General features: G+C 21.4%; 2 protein-coding genes across 2 annotated transcripts; one reads left to right on the top strand and one right to left on the bottom strand.

Annotated features, from left to right (window-relative positions):
* Positions 1 to 1,807: 1,807 nt before the first annotated feature.
* Positions 1,808 to 11,725, top strand: SRAE_X000106700 (Blue cheese; the record flags this gene model as incomplete). Its single annotated transcript, XM_024651362.1, has 3 exons — positions 1,808 to 2,510; positions 2,581 to 11,593; positions 11,641 to 11,725. 3 exons carry the CDS (start codon positions 1,808 to 1,810, stop codon positions 11,723 to 11,725), a joined length of 9,801 nt encoding a protein of 3,266 aa, XP_024498527.1.
* An 872-nt stretch (positions 11,726 to 12,597) lies between these two features.
* SRAE_X000106600 (Hypothetical protein) lies at positions 12,598 to 13,108 on the bottom strand (the record flags this gene model as incomplete). The annotated part of the gene is made up of 3 exons (XM_024651251.1): positions 12,598 to 12,776; positions 12,854 to 12,931; positions 13,027 to 13,108. 3 exons carry the CDS (start codon positions 13,106 to 13,108, stop codon positions 12,598 to 12,600), a joined length of 339 nt encoding a protein of 112 aa, XP_024498526.1.
* Positions 13,109 to 14,517: the final 1,409 nt, after the last annotated feature.

Raw genomic sequence — 14,517 nt, 5'->3', positions numbered from 1 at the left:
ATTACTCATTATCTTTATTATATATATATATATCTTTTATCGTTAATGTTGTAGAGTGACCTAAATTGGTAAAAATTTTATTTTAATTTCTTTTAAAAGATTATAAATATACAAATGGTAATTGGAGATAAATAATAACTTGTTTAGCTAGCTTAATTGATAGCAATATCAAGTTGTTCAATAAATAATTATTTATATATATGAATATTTTTTTAATGATGCTATCCAATTTCTTTTTTTTACCAATCATGTTAATTAATTTTATTTAAAAAGTAAAATTTATATTAAAATAAATTTAAAAATAAAATTGTTTATAATTAATTTCTTTTAACAAAAAGAAAAAAAAAGTAAAATATTTGATATAATTTTTATATTAATAAAGCCAAAATTATGCCTTTTCAATGTAATAGAAATTTATTTTTTACTACGATAACAATGTCAATAGTTTTTATTTCCTTTGTTGTAAAAATATCTAAAAATATCTTTAAATTATTGAAATTTTTTTCTTTTTTTTTTTGTAAAAAAAATATAAATATATATATATATAATTATTGTTAACAAAAACATGTAATTGTGTAAAATTTGTGTGTATTTATATATATAAATTACTATTAATAATATATATTTTTATCAAGAATACCATAAAATGATAATAAAAATCTTCAAATTAACACATAAATTATTTGTATTTATCAAATTTAAAGTATTCTTAAAACTATGTAATATTTATTTTATATTATTATTTTATGTTCTTAAGATATTATTAAGAAAGAAATTCATAATGTTTTTGTAATGGTGGTAAGATGCATCCTCCTATTGAATACATAAAAATAGGCTTTAAATAATAAAAAAAAAAGTATAAGTATAAAAATAATATATAGATAAAATATATTTTGTAATATTAGACGTATATTTATTATCCAAATTTTATTATTTTAATTTCAATAATCCCCCAGATGATTAATATTATTTCTTTATTTTTCTTTCTCATTTTTGTAACATTTTTAATACAAATGTCCTCCTCTTTCATCGTATCTTTTTTGTTTAGTTTTAAGGCAACTTAATTAATGATATATTTTTGCATTAAATTTTCATTTAAAAATATGGCATTTTCTATAATTTTGTCTACTATTTGATAAACAAAAATTTTGTTTTACTTTTTTTTTTTTTGTTTTCTATGTATAAATAAAAAAATCTTGGTTTATTTTATTTAGTATAATATATTTTGGCACTCACTAATATTTTAACATATTTAGAAAATTAAAAATTTAAACTAATATAAAAAAATTTTATTATCATTACTTTTTATTTATTTTTTTAATTCTGTCAATTTGTTGTCAAAAAAATGCCATTAATAAAAGTTTAATACATTATTATTTATACTTTTGTTAAATAATGTTTATTAATACATATATATATATATATATATACATACATAAATATATTTGGATAAAAAATTTTTGAGTTGGATGAGGAAGGCATAATCGATAACGTCATATTCCTCAATTCATGTTAATATAATTTTATAAATAGACATGGTATAAACATTAGCTTAGTTATATATATGTCTATTTTTATCTTTTAATTTGTGTATTTTTAATACAAAATTTTTCCATTTACAATTTTTCTTTTTTTTTTTAAATTGGTCATTTTATTTTATAAATCAAAAAATAAACATATAAAATATCCTATAAATTATCATAATAAAATTTTTTACCTACTTCTACCGTATTTTTACTTTCTTATTTTATAAATTAATTTAATAAATATTTTTAAAGGTATTTTTATTTCATATGTGGGAAGAAAAATGACTGCAGATCGTAAATTAATTTTAATGCACTTACGCAAAACATTTGATAATATTATTAAAGCAAATTTTGAAGAAGAAACTGTGGTTGTAAGAGAATTTGATTATTTCAATGAAAGACTTTTACCATTATTTACAAATGTAACAAATTTATATGGAAAAAGTGAATTAATTGAACAATTTCCTGAAATATTTTTATTTATGTCAAAAATGACGACAATTCTTGTTCAAGAGATACGATTACGTGCTGGAAATAATAGTACTGTTTTAGCAGCTAATGCTATTGCTGAATTTTTATCACCATTAAAAGGTGTTACTAATGGTTGGGAACTTTTACAATCTGTTACATATCTTGTAACAAGTAATAATAATATGATTATTGAAGCTGCTTGTCATGCATCATTACCATCAACAATAGTTAAAAGTTTATATCTATTTTTTGATCTATCAAATGAGTATAATAATGATTTATCACATGCTAGAGAAAAATTAAAATTAAATTTAGAATCATTAATTACATTTCTATTTCGTCATAAAGTTTCTGTAGATGAATTAATTCTTAAAGATGACTTACCATTAACATTTATTGGTGCTAGTACTCTTACAACACCATTAAATAATTACTGGAGAGATTTAAATTTAAAAATAATTAAACAAATTTTTGAGCATACTTTAACACCAACAATAATAAAATATATTAAGGGTATGTTTTTTTTATATTAAAAATTAATACATATATATATTATAATTATTTTTTTTTTGTTATATTTTAGTTCGTGAATGTTTTACACAATATTTAGTAAATATTGAGGGTACTACTCATTTACCTGATAATGACCAAATAGATGCAATTGTAACATTAATTAGTTTATTAAAATCATCTACAAAATGTGGAAATGGAATATTAGAACTTTTTTCAATTATTGGTGGATATGATAAACTTGTACAATATATTATTCAAAGACAATCAAAAGAGGAAGTTGTTAAAAAAATTATAAATGTTATAGGAAAAGAATTACCATTTATTGGTATTTCAGATATTAAACCAATATATCCTAATAATATTCATGATAAAGAATTTAATTTACCAAAACCATTAGGATGTGGTATGACATTATGGAATATTATGGCTATTAAATGTCTTTATAATGTATTTTTATTAACAAAATCTGATGTTGTTAGTGAGGTTATCGCAAATATAATTCGTGACATTTATACAAAAGATCCAAGTAATTATTTTTTAGGAGAAAATGACTTTGAATTGGTAAAATTTTTTGAAGGAATGGAAACAAAAAATATACAAATACAATTACCATTTTTTGAGATTCTTGAATTTTTATTACGTGAAGTTGAGTATGTTCCAAGAAAAGAATTAACAACATTATCAGTCATTTTACGTAATCAATTATCACTTGAAAGATATAATATTTGTAATATGTATATGAAAAAAATATTTGTTTTATTAACATTACATAGTAGTCTTAAAGATATTTTTACAGATATAGGATTTATTGAAACATTTACTTGGATATTTAATTTATCAATTGATATATTAAAAAAAAATAATACAAAAAATTTTTATATACAAATGGTTTTACCAATAATGGATTTATTAAATTTTATGATAAAAGGTCATCCATTTAATGCACAATTAATTTCTGATAAATTAGAATCATCAAAAATTATTGAAAATCTTTGTATTGATAATGAAAATTCATCTAATAATATGGCAATATTATTAAAAAATCTTTTAATATTTACAAAAAATGAAAAATATATGAGACTTGTTATGCAAACATTAACTAATAATCCATCATCATATAAATTAAATAATCTTTTACTTAATGTACTTTTATCAGCTTTAAAAGAAAGTCACAAAGTTAGAATTTCCTTTAGAAAAGTTGAAGGATACTCATGTTTAATATCATCACTTCTTAATTTTGAATCAAACTTTATTGAACCACTTTTTACAGAAGAATTTAAAAAATCAATTGATTACATATCTCTTATATTTAAAGTTATTACAATTTCAATGAGATTTGAACCATCTAATTCAAAATATTTTTCACAAGAAATTAAATTTGAACTTTTTACATCAATAATACGATTAACTGGTGCATTTACGCAAACATTAACAATTCCTTATAATTGTGAAAAAATTACTTCATCACAAGGTTTTTTATCAGCATTAAGATCAATTCATGTTATTTTTAAATCATCAATTTTTGAAGAAGAATATGATGATAATTTAACAGTTGATATACCAGATGAAATAATTTTAGTATGTTATTTTTTAAAACAATTTCTTGAAATGGCTTTTGATAGTATTGATAGATCACCTAATATAATTAAATTTAATGATATTAATAATATTAATATTGAAGGATCATCAGATAATGTTACATTAATTGATATTGGTCAATCACCTATTGTTCATACAAATGGAATGTTATGTTTTATATCATTATTAGCATCAATACCAATAACATCATCACCATTTATTAGTGGTGTAACACAATTTTATGGTTTTGTATTATTAAAAGATTGTCTTAAACATGAAAGAAATCAACAAGTTATGTGTACAGGACAATTACCTAAATTATTATTAGATATTGCTGAAGAAGTTTTTAATAATGAAAATCATTTACTTTATCCACCTATTATATATATTTTTGAAAGATTAGCAAGACAACAAATATTTCCTAGAGATTTAAAAAAATTTTTACGTCTTGGTAATCCATTATGTTGTAGAGATTTAGATGATGAAATACCACAAAATATAAATAATGAAAATAAAGAAGGTGGATCATTAGATTTTTATAGAGTTAAAGCATTAGCATCAATGCTTACACCACGATATAATTCATCATTTGAATTACCACCATTTATTGAATTTGATTTAAGTTATGAAGGTTTTGCATCACTTTTAGTTCCATCAATTGCACCACAACAACTTCAATCATCTAGTCCAGTATCAACAAATCATATATTTCCACCACTTAATGGTTTAACACTTACAACATGGATATATATACATGGAAATAATAATGAAAATAATATTAATAAACAATCAATTATATTACCATTAATAAATATTTTTAGATCTTTTAAAGGACAAACAGATGATAGTAGTAAAGTTAATTTTAGAAATATGATATCATGTTTTAATGCAGAATTAAATATAAATGAGATGACAATATCAGTATCAACATGTGAAATGGAATTTTTAAGATTAATAGATCATGTTAGTCGTGGAATTGTTATTGAAGGACAAGTTCAAGGATCTGTTAAAAATTTAATTAAAAAAGAACAATGGAATAATATTGGAATTGTTTTAACAAAATCTGTTTTAAAAAATTCAACAATTGAAATATATATTAATAGTGAATTAGTTTTAACACAAAAAATTCATTATATTTCAGCAAATTCAGTACATCCTATAACAAAAACACATAAACAAACTGGTGTTCATGCTTTAATTGGTGTCTCACCATTTACAAGAAAATTATTAAATTTAAAATGGAAAATGTCAAATTATTTTTTATTTGAAGAACCATTATCATATGATGCTATTAAAAAAATACATAGTTTAGGGGCTAATTATGTTGGTAATTTACAAGCAATTGAACCTGATGGTACACAATTAATTGAAGAAGATAAAATAATATTTTCATTAAATGCTTCAGCTAATTTTGAATGTTCAGTTATGAAATTAAAAAATATGTATCCAAGAATTGATTATGATATATTAGCAAATTTATTAAGTGTCTCAATAAATGACAATTCAACACCATTACGTGTTTTATGGAATACAGCAAATATTGGTAATTATGATAGTAGAAGTTATGGTGGTGTAACAATAGGTTATTTAGGTATTCGTGTATTTCATCCACTTCCAGCATCTAAAATTCTTTCATCAATTGGTGGTGAATTAAGTATTTTAGGATTAATTGCAATGTCAACAACTTCTGAAGAATTGTATATATCAATGAAAGCTCTTCTATCAGCATTACAAACATCAACAACTATATGTGAAAGTATGTTAGAAAATCGTGGATATCAAATGTTAGCTATGTTATTAGAAGATAAAGGACATATAATGAATGCAAATATTTTACATCTTGTTATTTCTTTAACAGAAACTGCTAGTTTAAATGTTTCTAATAATAGACTTATTCATAAATCACATGAAGCATTTGAGGATCTTTTATGTGATTTAGATGTTTGGTCAAAAGCTTCAGAAAATTTTAGAACAATATTATTTGAACATTTATATGAAATGATTATTGATCCACAAAAAGAAAGTGTTGTTGATGCCAAAAAATCAACATTATTACAACATTTACTTATTTTTCTTCTTGATTCACCATCACCTATTGCTTTTAAAACAGATACAATTTTTAATTTAATTACAGTACTTCTTCAAGGAATGACTGATTCAAAAAAAATTTTATGTTATGGTCAAGCTTTAGCTGGAACAATACCATCAAGTACTTCAGAACAAGTTATTGAAGAAACATTTCCATTTTTAACAGGAGCATTAAAAAATAAATTAATTGATAGTAGTAATTCAGGTGAAATTGACAAAAAATTATATTTTGTTTATATAAGAAATAGACTTTTAAATATTCTTTTTACAGCATTATCAAATGCTCAACAAAATATTAGTTGTCAGATGGGTGAATCTATTGTAAAAAATCTTGGTTTTGATTGGTTATTTACTTTTTTTATTCCATCAATACATCCATGTACCTTTTTTACAGCTTTAAGAATTTTACTTGAAATATTAAAACATCAATCAATCTTACAAAAATTTAAAAATGGTCAAAATAATGGTGAATGGTTAGCTGATGCTGATTCAGCAACTAAAAATCGTGTAGCTGTATTATTAGGATTTTCTGTAAATAATACAGAACAATCAACTGGTGTTTCATTAGGTATTAATAAAGAAGTTTTAGCATGTTCAGGATATGAATTTTTATTTCATCTTTTACCTAATCATTATGATAAACCATTTGCTATTATTGGAATTTTTTCAATACTTTTTAATCAATCAACATCATTTTTAACAAATAATAGTGATTTAACAACAGAATCTATATGGTCTGAAGTTTTTTCATTAAATAAGACAGGTTCTATAACAGAAATTGCATCAAATGTTGAAGTAAATAGTGATGCTTTACCAACATTAACAAAAATGTTAAATATATTGATATTAAATAATAATGATAATGATGTTAATGAAGAAAATCTTATGAAATGGAGTCAAATAATAGTTAATATTATTATTTTCTTTTATCAAAATTCACCAAATTTTTATAATACTATTAATATGTCAAGATATTTTGTATGTGTATTCAAAATATTATATTCATATACAGAAAATAAGGAAATTATAGCAGAATATTATAAACCAAGTGTTAAATTATTATATGATTTTATTTCATCAATATTAATAAATGATTTATTTATAAATCATGAAATTGAAGGTGGTTTTTTATTAGATTCATTGATAGAAAATATTTCTGATACAAGTTCAGTTTTTTCAACATCAAAATCACCATTTTCAACAATTGTTAATTTATATCTTGAAATATTAAGACAACAACCATCTTTTATAAATTATAAAATAACTCTTATACCTAAACAAGTAAAATTATATTATGAATCATCATCAATATTATCAAATATATTTTATACAATAACAAGATTAATTGATTGTTGTTGGTTAGGATATATTCATGATAATTCATACAAAATATTAGAAATTCTTCTTCGTGTTATGCAAGAAATTAAACAAGTATATTCAAGTACACAAAAAAATAATATTGTTATTGAAGATATATATATCAATAGTTTTTTTAGAATTGTACTATATATTCTTAGTAGACCTATTAATAATATTAATAGTCAATTATCTGTTCTTGATACATTATCACAACTTCTTCATAATGTTCATTTTTTTGTTAATTCACATTCATCAAATAATACCTATTTTGGTCCATTAATTCATTTAATTTTTGTTTTATCTGAAACACCTGATTTATTTTATAATCCTAATCAAAATGTTGAATTAGAAAAAGGTTCAGCTCAAATAGCTGTATGTGCTGGAAGTGTATGGGAAATGATATATCAATATAGAAGTAAATTTCTTAATGATCTTTTTAAACAACCTGTTGATGATGATATATTAACATCTCGTGTAACATTTGGTGGTATTGCAAATGGTTTTTGGTTAAATTTTCTTGATTCACAACAAGATATTGATATGTCTTTATCTAAATTTACAAATATATTTAAAAGTAATTTTGGATCAAGATTAACAAGAATGGGAAGTACATTTTCAAAATTAACAACAAAAAAAGGTCTTACTGCTGCTGCAATAAATGCTGTATCATCAGCTGCATCTGTAACATCTTCAACATTTTCTGGATCTAGTGGTAAAGATTCATCAATAGATGGAAATATATTAAATAGAAGTGATTCAATATCATCAGTATCATTTACAGATTCAATAACTAGAAATAAAGATAGTCCAACAAGAACAATTAGAGTAACAAAAGAAATGCTTCATACATCAATAAAAATACATATATGTTTTGTTAAAGAAGCAATAAATAGTCAAATAAGTAGTTATCATGAATATCATAATCATGTAAGAAAATGGTGTATAATTGATTGGGAAAAAAATAGAGCTGAATTAATAAGACCTAAAGGTTTATGGGGACCTGAAAAATGTTCAAAATATCAAAAATATCAATTATCAACTGTTGAAGGACCATTTAGAGTTAGAAAAAAAACTTTTCCTGATTCAACTTTTTATCATAGATATCCATATAGACCACAAATGGATACTATAGAAGGTAAATTATTAAGAAATAAAGTAGCATTATGTAGAGATAGTAAAATTTATTATGAAAAAATGCATAAACATCGTTTTTTAACAATGGATGAAAGAATTATTGATAAAAGTTTATATTCATTAGGAAATGGTAGTAATAATGAAGAAACAATACAAGAATTTAATAATGAAGTAACTTTTTCAATGATAAGAAGATTAGCTAAAAGTAATAAAGATATGACAAATTCAAAAGAAGATGATGATCAAGAAGAAATTATTGATAATGAAAATCAAAAAAAAGATATAATTCAAGGAAATGAAAATAATACAGAAGAAACAAATATAAATAATCAAAAAAAAGCTTTTGGACCAGATAATCAATCATTATTAAGACTTCTAGAACCAGGTGAACAATTACATAGTATGTTTAGATGTGCTAGAGTTCAAGGTCTTGATACAATGGAAGGATTAATACTTTTTGGAAAAGAATATTGTTATGTTATAGATGGTTTTACACTTTTAAAAACAAGAGAAATAAGAGATTTAGAATTTTTACCTGAACAATTTCATGATCCAATTGTTCCATATACTGCTTTAGGTGGTTCAAATAGAACAAAATCAGCTAGACAATGTCATAAAATTGCTTACGATGATATTGCATCTGTTCATCGTCGACGATATATGCTTCAACCAATATCAATTGAAATATTTTGTCATTCTGGTGAAAATTTTCTTCTTGCATTTCCAAAAAGAACTAGAAATAGAGTTTATCAGAAGTTTACTGCAATTTCAAAATCTGATGATACATCAAAACAAGGTTTAAATCCAATTACTGCTCCAAACAAAAGATTTGCATATGGTGAACAATTAGCTGAAACATTTATTAATTCTATCATTGGTCAACAAAGTATTACAAAAAAATGGGTTAAAGGAGAAATATCTAATTTTGAATATTTAATATATCTTAATACTGTATCAGGTCGATCATATAATGATTTATCACAATATCCTATATTTCCATGGATTATTCAAGATTATACTTCAGATAAATTAGATTTACAAAATCCAAAAACATTTCGCGATTTATCAAAACCTATGGGAGCACAAAGTGCAGAAAGGTTAAATCAATTTCTTAAAAGATATTCTGAATGGGATGATCCATCACATGAAACACCACCATATATGTATGGTACACATTATAGTAGTGCAATGATAGTTTTATCATTTATGGTAAGAGTTGAACCATTTACAACACAATTTTTAAAATTACAAGGTGGACATTTTGATTTAGCTGATAGGATGTTTCATTCAATTGAAGATTCTTTTATTAGTGCTAGTAAAAATAATATGGCTGATGTTAGAGAATTGATACCAGAATTTTTTTATTTACCAGAATTATTTAAAAATGAAAATAATTTTGATTTTGGTAATAAACAAAATGGTGTACTTCTTAACGATGTTATATTACCACCATGGGCTAAAGGTGATCCATCAGAATTTGTAAGAATGCATAGAGAAGCATTAGAATGTGATTATGTCTCTGAACATCTTCATGAATGGATTGATCTTATATTTGGATATAAACAAATAGGTGAAGATGCCATTAAAGCACATAATGTTTTTCATCATCTTTTTTATGAAGGTAGTGTTGATTTTGATAATATTAATGATCCATTAACAAAAAATGCTACACTTGGTTTTATTAATAATTTTGGTCAAATTCCAACACAATTATTTAAAAAACCTCATCCTCAAAGAAAACCACAATATAATACACCATATAATAATACAAATGGTACAACAACAAATCAATGTTTTTATCATAATCTTGATGCATTAAAGCCATTTGTCAAACCTGTCAAGGAATTAGGATCAGCTATAGGAACAATTTGTTTTTCAGATAAGGGACATATAATAGCATTAGAGCATAACAAAGTTATGATAAACAGTGTAAATTTCGTTTCATGGGGTTTTAATGATAAATCATTAAGAATAGGAAATGTTGAAAATGACAAATCTATGACATTTTTTGAGTTAAATGACAATGTTGACATTAGTTGTATGGCATCTGGAAATAATAAATTACTTTTTGGTGGTCTAATAACAGGAGGTATTCATGTTTGGAGTATATGTAATAAATGGCCAAGATTAAAGTATCTTAAACATTTATTAGCACATACAGATGCTGTTACAGTAATGGTTGTATCAAAATCATTTAATTTACTTATATCTGGTTCAAGAGATGGTTCAGTTATTTTATGGAATCCAGAAACACTTAATTTTGTAAGACAACTTGATAATCATGGTCAATCAATTACAGCTATACAAATTAATGAAATATCTGGTGATATTGGTACAGCATCTGGTTCAATGATGTATATATGGTCAATAAATGGTACATTATTATCATCAATTGATACATCTGATTCAAAAGGATCTTTAACTTCATCAAGAATTATACTTTGTATATCATTTTCAACTATCAATGAATATGATTCACAGAATGTTATTATGTGTGGTAGAAATGATGGTTTAGTTTTAATCTATTCAATGGAAATGATTAAAAGTGATAAAAAAAATGATAATAATTTAAAATTAGCTAATACAATTCGTGAATTAACTAGTCCAAAAATTTTTACTAATGCTAATACTATAAAAGATCAACTTTTTAATAAAAATAATAAAGGAAAATTATTATCAATATCATCTTTAAATAATGATAAAGATGAAGGATTAGGATGTGATAGTAATACAACATCGATATCATTAAATAATGAAAAAATTGTAAAAAAAGATTCACATGATAGTGATGATAATCAAGATATAAATGAATTAAATATATGGAGAAGAGAACTTATTTTACGTAAGATACTTGGACTACATACAGCATTTAATAAAATTACAAACCAAAGACCTGCACCAATAACAGCAATACTTCCGGCAAAGTAAGTTTTAAAAAGATAGTTATTTAAAATGTAATTTTAAATTTTAGAGACCACAAAAAATTATATATTGGTGATGGAGTTGGAAGAATTCTTTTATGGGCACTTGACACAAGACAATTAACTGAACAATAAAGATAATTTAAAAAAAAACAGACTATAATTAAAATATATGGAAGTTTTGATGTTTTTTTTTATATTTTTAAATTAAGTCTAATAAAGGGACTTTTTTTTAATATATTTAAATTATTTTATCTTTTATATATTTTTATAACTTTAAAAAATAAAAAAATTACTATTTTTTAAATTTTTAGTCTTTTTTTTTATAAATATTGTTCTTATATGTATGTATAGATATGAAAAAATTTATAATGTTTAATTGGCTGAAATCAGATTAAAGCATAAGATTTCATTTTTTTAATTATTAATATATATATTTAAACACAATAAACCCATAAATTTACAAAATATATAATAAAATAAAAGGGTAATGAAGATAGATACTTACTTACAATGACAATTTATATTCGAAACAAACTAAAAACCCATTAAATCATCAATTTTAAAATCTTTTATAGTTTAATTATATATCTTAAAGCTAACAGTTTTTAAATTTTTATTTTAATTTTTTATAATAAGTAAAATAATATTTATTATTGTTTATATATATATTTTAATATTTTTTTTATCAACTTTTATATTATATTTATGTTATTTAAAAAAAAAATTGTTTTATATCCATTAATTTTTAATGAAAGTTAGAAAGATAAAAAAGACATATTAGTTAACAGATATTAAAACTTATTTAATTTCTATATTTAGTAAGTAAATTGTAATCTATTAAAAATAATATAAAAAAAATATATATAGTATACTTTATTTTAATATAGAATCAAATTATTACTATAAAATAAGAAAAAAAATTTAAAAAGATTGTAATTAAATATAAATTAGTTGCTTTGATAAATTTTTAATCTTTTTAAAAACTTTTTTATAATTTATAAAAGTTAATTAAATGTATAGTATTGATTTGATTTTGAAGTTGAAGGTATTGTAGCAGAAGATGATCTATTTAAACCATTATTAAAAGAAGTTGATGATGATGTATTTACTTGATCACAAAATGCACTAACAAATTTATTATTATTTTCATTTCCATATTTTTGTTTTTGGTAATTGAAACGATCTATAATATAAAGTTTTTTATTATTAAAAAAATTTTTTTTAATTATATTAATATATTTATAAAATTATATAACTAACCAGATACAATAGAAGTTTTTGACTTATCTGTTTTTTTAACTGTCCAATATTCTTTTGAAAATTGAGTTGAATATGGATCTTAAAGTAAAATTAATAAATATTAATATTAAATTAATATTATATTTATATATATTATAAAATATAATATTGTATTTATTAAAAAAAAAATTTACCTTTTTTTAAACTTTTTGAAAAATAGATACTTTTATCGTAATGTTTATACGAAGATGGTTCTGATGACATATTTGTTCCCATTATTAAAAATTATATATTTTTAAAAAAGCTTAAAATAAAAAATATGTATATTGGAGGAGGAAGTTGTTTTGATGTAAGTTATAAATATCATTAAAATAAAAGATCGGATATTTTAATATATTGTATAAATAGCATGATAAATAAAAAAAAAAAATTTTCTATGCACGTATAAAATAATATTGAAAACTGAATCATAAAGAAGAGGAAATATGATATAAATGTTTCATTATTATTTTTCCTTAAGTCAAATATCTTTTTTGATAAATCTTCTAATGACATTTTTATAATGATATTTATTTTTACAACGATTTGTTAAAATGTTAATTAATAGAAATCATGTAATTAGATATATGTTCAATATTCTTATTATTATAAAGAATTATATAGTAATAATCTTTAATATAAATGTAATAATTTATTTCCTTATCTTAAAAAATAAGTTTTCTTCTATTTAAAATATAAATATGAAAGTTAAAAAGATTTAAATTAAATACAATAATTTCATTTCTTTTAATTAAATTTATAATCTATATCTTGTAATAAGTACAGTTAAATTTACTTTGAAAAATAAATTAATTATAAAGATTGTTTTTGGTTCATTTTTAAATAGGATAATATAATTATTATCTAACAAATTTAATTTTATTAATATTATTTATAAATAAGCCAAAAAAATAAACAAATTTAAAATTTAAAAAATATTTTTTATATATCATATTTGTTTTTGAATAAAGATTTGGTGATTTTATATATAGTTTAAAACTTAATTAACTTACACTTTTATCATGTTCTCTAACTATTGTTTTTAACATACCAATGTTATGTCAATAAAAAACCTTTATTGTGAAATGTAATAAATTAATAATAAAAGAAAAAAAAATTAGTTTATAATAAGCATAAAATAATAGTTTTTTTTTTTAATTTCCTAATATAGAAAAGTGATTATATTTGTTAAAATCTTATATATATATGTATAAATTCTTGGAGATAAATTAAATTTTAAAATTTATTTTAAATGTTCTTGACTTTTAAATATTACTTTCACATCTGTAGTCAATTAAAAGAATAATTTTTAATATAAATAGCACATTGTAAATATTATACAAAATTGTAAACAATCCTAATCAAACAATTTAAAAATCATTTCCTTCTTCTAAAACTGTTGATATAAAAGAATATTAAATAAATCTTCAAGTAAAAAAAAACATAAAAGAAAATTAATTACGAATTTTAGTTCAATTTAACACAATTGTTTATAAACCATATATTTCTAAACAAATACTATTTAAAATTTTATTATATTTTTATATTATTTGTAACACATTTTACAGGTTGTTTGTAAAAATAATATTAAAAAAAAAAACAATATAAAAGTATAGAATTTATAAATAAACAAAAAAAAAAACATT

Source organism: Strongyloides ratti, scaffold srae_chrx_scaffold0000002 (assembly GCF_001040885.1).
Source record: "Strongyloides ratti genome assembly S_ratti_ED321, scaffold srae_chrx_scaffold0000002".
Taxonomy (NCBI): Eukaryota; Metazoa; Nematoda; class Chromadorea; order Rhabditida; family Strongyloididae; genus Strongyloides; species Strongyloides ratti.
The sequence above is the reverse complement of the archived record's forward strand: the minus strand, read 5'-3'. Positions and strand labels throughout refer to the sequence as shown.